The 6,877-nt window shown below is 45.5% G+C and overlaps 1 protein-coding gene across 1 annotated transcript; it reads left to right on the forward strand.

Annotated features, from left to right (window-relative positions):
- The first annotated feature begins 3,996 nt into the window (after positions 1-3,996).
- On the forward strand, positions 3,997-6,523 carry LOC123049812 (uncharacterized). The gene is made up of 8 exons (XM_044472681.1): positions 3,997-4,378; positions 4,540-4,998; positions 5,103-5,180; positions 5,260-5,297; positions 5,405-5,446; positions 5,598-5,669; positions 6,024-6,113; positions 6,222-6,523. The coding sequence occupies exons 2-8, from the start codon at positions 4,703-4,705 to the stop codon at positions 6,308-6,310; spliced, it is 705 nt and encodes a 234-aa protein (XP_044328616.1). The 5' UTR covers positions 3,997-4,378; positions 4,540-4,702; the 3' UTR covers positions 6,311-6,523.
- The last annotated feature ends 354 nt before the right edge of the window (positions 6,524-6,877 follow it).

Below are 6,877 nucleotides of genomic sequence, written 5' to 3' on the forward strand. Positions count from 1 at the left end.
CGAGGAGTGCAAACCGAAGAAACCTACGAGTGGATTACCAATGCTTATTCCTGTGCAGCCAAGATGGACCCCTTCTCCTGAAGGAACTGCAAAAATCCGAGTCGATGGGGCCGTCTCCAGAGATGGTAACGTTGGTTTGTTTAGTGTCGTTTGCAGAAATTTGTCAGGAACTTTTTTGGGTGCTTCGGTTATCAAGATCCATGGAGTCACGGATCCGGCAACGCTTGAAGTGCTAGCGTGTCGCGAGGCGCTTGCACTCGCGGCGGACCTGGACCTTGCTCGAATCCTCGTCGCGAGCGACAGCCAAGGGGTAGTGAAAGACATCAAGAACTGCACCGGGGGAGCCTACGCCAGCACCACCAGGGAGATTCTGGAGACATCAACTAGTTTTGATAGTTGCACCTTCATCTTTGATGGTAGGGCCACTAATATTGAGGCACATAGCCTCGCTAAGCATGCTCTCGGTTTGGATTATGGGCGCCATGTGTGGCTGTTAAACCCTCCAAACATCTCTTGTATCCCCATGAACTTGATTGAGCAATAAATGAAGCGTGTTTAGACTAAAAAACAGCAGGGAAAATTCATGTTCACATCTGGATGCGTTCACACCTCACACTGGCTAGCTATAGCTACTTTTACACTAGTGCAACATACGACGTAAAGTTGTGGCATCTCACACTTCACGTTCACACCTAACCCAACTAAATTTTCATTAAGTAGTACATGTACAAATACATGCATCAGCAGCTTGTGTATAAAAACATGCAACGAATAACACACGTATAAAACACATGCAATAACAACAAAACTCTGCATATATAGACAAATATATTCTTACAACCAGATTATATACGATTGTTGTGGCGTCGCTAGGCGTAGCTGCTGTCCACGGAAGAAAGGCCCGCACTATGCGGCAGCCTACTCAACTTTTGCAAAGATCGGCCGAGTCATGAGTTGTGGATCGGCATGATGGAGCAACCCATCGCCGCGGTTCCCCTTGCAGCATGACACATGTTGCGACACTCCTTGCAATATGGCAGATGTTCTGAAAACCTTTGCTACATGGCATATGTTGCAAAGGCTTTTTGTAGACACTCCTCGACCACCTCTTCGCAACAAAGCATGACCGACAAAAGTTGTGGTCAACACTGTGTCACTCATTCGCAACACGAAGCATGTTGCGAAGCACTTTGCTGGCGTCCTCAACAACATCCTCGAGTGGCACAATGACAACTCCGCAACATGGGTTTGCAGCATTGCGACATCCTCGACAACGTCCGCGAGTAGCACGACAACACCGCTGCAACATGGGTTTGTAGCATTGTGACATCTTCCGCAACGTCAGCGAGCGACGCGGCGAGTAAAGGATAAATCAACATTTGGTCGAGGCAACATTTATTTTTTCAAGCAGCCAATAATCATTGCAACATTGACAAAATATGCTTCAAGCATACATACATGAATAGAAAAGAACATTTTCATAAGCTGCGGTGGCCGACCGATTTTGCTGCTATAAGTGATTGGGCTTTGAAGCACTATCATTGCAACAACGGTGATGAGTCTTTGCAGTGTCATGGGTCCCCTACTACAGCAGCGCGTGACATGTGACATTGCAGCATCATGTCTCGACTTGCAGTAGCACTGGCTAGCCTTGCAGGGTCGCGTCTACGCTTTTTAGCGCGGGATCCCCACTTGCAGCACGGCGTTATTGCCTGGCAACCTCATGCCCCCGCTTGCAGCATGACCGATAAAACTTTGCATCAGCGACGGTGCTAGGCTTGCAATTTTGCATCTTGACTTGTGCGGCGGCCCGACTTCGCAACGCTGCATCCCTGCTTTTAGTGGTGTCCGTCCAGCCTTGCAACAAAAAAAGACAACAACGGCTGGCATTGTAACATTGCAAATCCATCTTGCAGATTGCTAACCACCCTCACAACGTCCATATAGTCGGCTTTGCAAACGTTACATGTCCGACTTGAGAAGGTTCGACCATCGTTACAACGTTCGCGCCGACGTCGGTCTTGCATTGGTGTGCTTCGGGCTTGCAATGGTCGGGCCTTGCAGGGTCGCACGTCTGGTTGCATCATCAACGCATGTTCTAGCAGCGTCCGCGTGTCTCGCTTGCAACAATGACCCCCGATCGATGTTGCAAAAATACAACTTAAAATGTTCCGGCTATGTTACATACACCCACAATTATGACATCTCTTAGTAATGCCATGTCTTTTGCTTGTAGCAGAGACGACGTCGACCTGCAACATCACATCGTGTTCTGGCTTGTAGCGACAACAACACTGATTTTGAAGTGTCTCGCTCCTAGCATCCTACCAATGACAACATTGATCCACTAACTAGTAGACACAGACGCAGGCAGTAGGCCCACCCACGTGGACACGTGGTTGGCTGGGAGACGGATTATGCGTGCACGTCATCAGTCGGCTTAAAACAACTCTTTTCCTATTTCTAATCATGAAATTTTTTCAAATTCACGAAACATTTTCTCGAAATCTTGAACATTTTTTGAATCATGAACATTTTTTAAATTCCCGACCAATTTTGTTGAAATCATGAAATATTTTTAAATTCATTATCATTTTGTACAAATCCTTGATTTTTTTCCAAATTCGCAAATATTTTTTAGAATCATGAGCATTTTTTGAAATCACGAACATTTTTTGAAATCATGAATTTTGTCTGATATTTAGGAAATCGTGATCATTTTTTGAAATCATGAACATTATTTGAAATCATGAACAAGTTTTTGAAATTCATGAACATTTTTAAATTCGTGAACATTTTTTTACAAATTCGTGGACGTTCTCTTGAACCGTGAATTTTGTTTGGAATTCCCGAACATTCTTTTTTGAAATCTTGAATATTTTTCTGAATTCGTGATTATTTTATTCAAAATTCGTAACTTTTTTGAAATTTAGAACCTTTTAATATCCTGCATTATTTAAAAAGGAAAAACAAAAGGAAAAGAAGGGAAAATAGGTAGGCGGCGTCCCAGCCCGCACATGGGCCGGTCCAGATGGGCGCCAAGGGGAGCGGTGGGTGCGTGTTGGCATCCTTCCCAGCGCGTTATGCACCAATAGGAGCTCCCGAGGAGGTGCGCTGGCTCGGTCTCTAGCGTCACACGCTAAGTAGGAGAGACCCTATTTGGCGCTTCAGACGCCCGCTACTAGTGTTTTTGGAAACGGGCCCCTGAAGCGCCCCTGTGCTAGGCCGGCCCATCTAACATTCTGTTTGTGTGTCTTAATCTACAAAATAGCGCGTTGTTTGTGAATCGAACCAACGACCTCCCTCCTCAAGGTACGCTGGTGTAACCAACCCATCCAGCAAGATCTAGTAATCATTAACCTTTTTCTTCTTTTATTCGATTCTTTCCTTTTTCAATTTCTATTTTTTTTCTTTTCTCTTCTTCCTGGTTCGATGAATCGTTTGCAAATACGTGAATGTTTTCTTCAAATCGATGGTTTTCTAAATTCAATGAACCTTTTCAAATTTCATGATTTTTTCAAAATCCATGATTTTTTTGAATATCTGTGAACTTTTGCAAAACCCATGAACTTTTTTTTAAATTGATGATTTTTTTTCAAATTTCGATGATTTTTTTCAAAAAATAATGAACCTTTTGAATTTATGAGTTTTTCCTTTTATTTCAAATGCGATCGAGCGAACCCAGAGAATACAAAATGTGATTGATCTCGCTCTACATGGGCCGGCCAATCAGGGGGTGTCGTGTACCTGGCGCCTGAAGCGCCCAATAGGAGCCCCCTAAATAGGAGCTCTCCCCTATCTCTTTGCCTGAAGAGCTGAATAGGAGGGAAGAGAGAAGCGAGAGAGGAGGGAGGCGGGGGGAGAAGAAGAGGGAAAAGAGACCCCTCAAAAAAAAAAGAGGGAAGAGAGAAGCGGAGATGAAGAGGGAAGAGAGACCCCTCAATCAAAAAATAAAAAAGAGGGAAGAGAGAAGCGAGAGAGGAGAGAGGCGGGGGGAGAAGAAGAGGGAAAAGAGAAGCGAGATAAACAAGAGAAATCAGGCTCAGCGTCCTGCCGCTGCCGCTATAACGAGGGGGGACTAGTGCCGGTGCCCCAAAGCCCCCAATTCCAACTCCCCCGTCCAAATCCAATCGAAAGTTCAGCTCCATCCTAATCGCCGTCTGGGCATCATGAGTTCCTCCGTCGTGGTCTTCGGCAATGACGACGAGGACGCCTGCGTGGGCGAGAACTCCGTCGTGGTCTCCGGCAAGGGCAAGGGCAAGGGCAAGGACGCCGTCAAGCCCTCGTGCACGGTGCAGTATTCCTGCGTCAAGCGGCTTCGTGAGCGGCGCCTCCTCTCCTTCCTCCTGGACCAAGGCTTCCACGGCGCCTTCAGAGAGTACGCATATCCTACCTTTTACCTTGAGATCGATGCTTCCTTCTCTCTTGACATCGATCATGCTTCTCTTTTGAGATCCATGATGAATCGGATTCCATCCGAACACATCACATCACGCACGCATGCTGGTTTGGTTTACATCGATGGGTCTCTGCATGCAGGCTGACCCGCGAGACGGCGGCGCTGTTCGACCTGGTGCGTATGCGGCGGCTGGTGAGGCGGGGCCGGTGGGAGGAAGCCCTCATGTACCTCAACACCTTCCTGGCGCCGCTCAAAAGTGAGCGGAGGAGCCTGCGCGCCTAGATCTTCCACAACTTCCTCCTCATGCACCACCGCTTCGCCAACGTCGTCGCCGGCAACAAGGACATGTACCTGGACAAGCAGTACGCCGACGGCCGCAGTAACTCCACACAAGCCGAGCGCAGGTTCCGTTCCATGAACTACTCCATACTCGCCCCGGACGCCGGCCAGCTTAGGGCCGCCATCGACTGGGACAGAGTGAGGAGCCATGCAGAGTTTGTTGTCCGCAGGATGGCTCTCGCTACTCCAGAGCTGAGACGCCCGATGATGTTGCCGTCCCGCTGCATGATGCCGCACGATGTGCTCCCCATCGGGACCGGGTACGTAGTTCATCATTCAGCCTCAGTTAATCCTCGCTTCCTAGATGACATAGCCAGTGTCAATTTAATCTCACTTTGGCTCTCCTGTCTGCAACCTTTGACAGTTTGTTCCGGAAGCGACGCGTGAAGAAACAAGGCCCCCAGCCGCGAAAAACAGACGCTATCTTAATGGCCATAAAACAGTACTATCTTGATACCTCTCCTCTGTTTTGCTTGTCCTGGTTTTTGACAACACATTAACAAATTCCTTGCCTTTTGCAGCCAGCAGTATTGCAGACAGTTTAGGGAATCGAGCGTCGGTATAATCTCCACTTCAGAAAACATTATGATTATGATTAAGCAATGTGGGTCTTAGATCCCATATACGTTTGACAGTCACTAACCATGTTTTACAATGAATCGGTAGCGTCGAAAGATGAAGCACTGGAACTGCTGGTGAATTTCCTTGGTAAACTGGCCTCTCTCCTCTTCACGTGTCTTGCATTTCAACGGAGAACACTGTTTACCCTCCACTGATTATTTTGTGTGGGAAAACGAACCACTTTTGGTTACTGTTATGTTCTGTTCTGTTTCCACTGATGAACTTGTGTGATCTTCAGATGAGACTCTACAGGCTGGCCTACCTAGAGGGTGCAAACTAACCTATGACCTTCAACCAACTGGGAAAGAAGGTAAACTTCAGAATTACTCTGTTCAGCAAGTCCTTATCTATGATCACTTTACCACTGTCTCTCTCAATGTGCTATATGGGCTCTTAACTGGCTGTTTAATCTGTTTTGAGTCCTTTTGGGCACTGCCCTGCTCTGTATTTACATGATACCTTTCATCCTGCTATATTTTGTGCACGCATATCTTTGAGATTACACAAGGCTATGATCGAGTAACTTTCGCTTAGATGTATCACAATGCTAATAATACTCAAACTTCTAGTTAGCAACAAGAACTCTTGGATATATCAGTGACGATTGAAGGCATGTTAAATTAATGTTGGATGCTGCAATTTTTTACTGTTGAACTTGCTGCAGATGCTTCTGATGCTCCGTTTGCGCAGACCATGCTCGGCACATCCACAGATAATGTTAAAGCCCATGCCACATCATTAGTGAAAATTCCTGGTAAATTAACCAGACACCGTCGCCCGCTTTTATATTTTGATAACCCTCCATCCACACATAGTTAAATATTTTTGAACTGTTCAATTGCAAACTGTCGACTTGTTGCAGGTACTCGAATCTGCCAGATCATTACTGGTACCTTGAAAGTTCATGCTAAAAACCCTGGGATCTCCACTCTGACGAATGCAGGTAATTAGTTGAACACCTTTGTTTAATACCAGGACGGCAGGACGTGTACACCTTCTTGTAACTGTCAACTTCGTTGGATCGCTGATATTTTTGTTACTTGCTAGAAGACTTGTATTCTGTAATCAAGCTATGTTCACCATAGATAATATGTTATCTGCCTTGTTATAATTTTATTAGTTCGTGTTTCAGTTTTATTGATTCAGTTGAGCTGGCCCAGCTACTTTGTGCATTCCTTTTACCACTAGTTCATATGCAAATATCTTTGTCTTCAATCAGTAGTTTCAGGACTACATTTGCATCCGTGAACGCCTAAGCTTACATTCTGCAATTGTTGATTTCTTTATCATATTGATTTTGCTAAGAATTCATGGATTTCATTAGGCTTAAGGGAAGCAAATCAAGTTCATACTCTTCTTTCAAACGTGCACACACACCTCTTTCTTCATCCGTGGTCCTTGAAATGTTGACTGTTAGAGAACATATGACGTTAAATTTTAGTGAAGTTATGTTATGTGTGATAATATTTAATCCAGTTGTTAATGCTTGGGCAGATACAAAGCGTTTCACACAAGCAG

The sequence above is a fragment of the Triticum aestivum genome, chromosome 2D, assembly GCF_018294505.1.
Source record: "Triticum aestivum cultivar Chinese Spring chromosome 2D, IWGSC CS RefSeq v2.1, whole genome shotgun sequence".
Taxonomy (NCBI): domain Eukaryota; kingdom Viridiplantae; phylum Streptophyta; class Magnoliopsida; order Poales; family Poaceae; genus Triticum; species Triticum aestivum.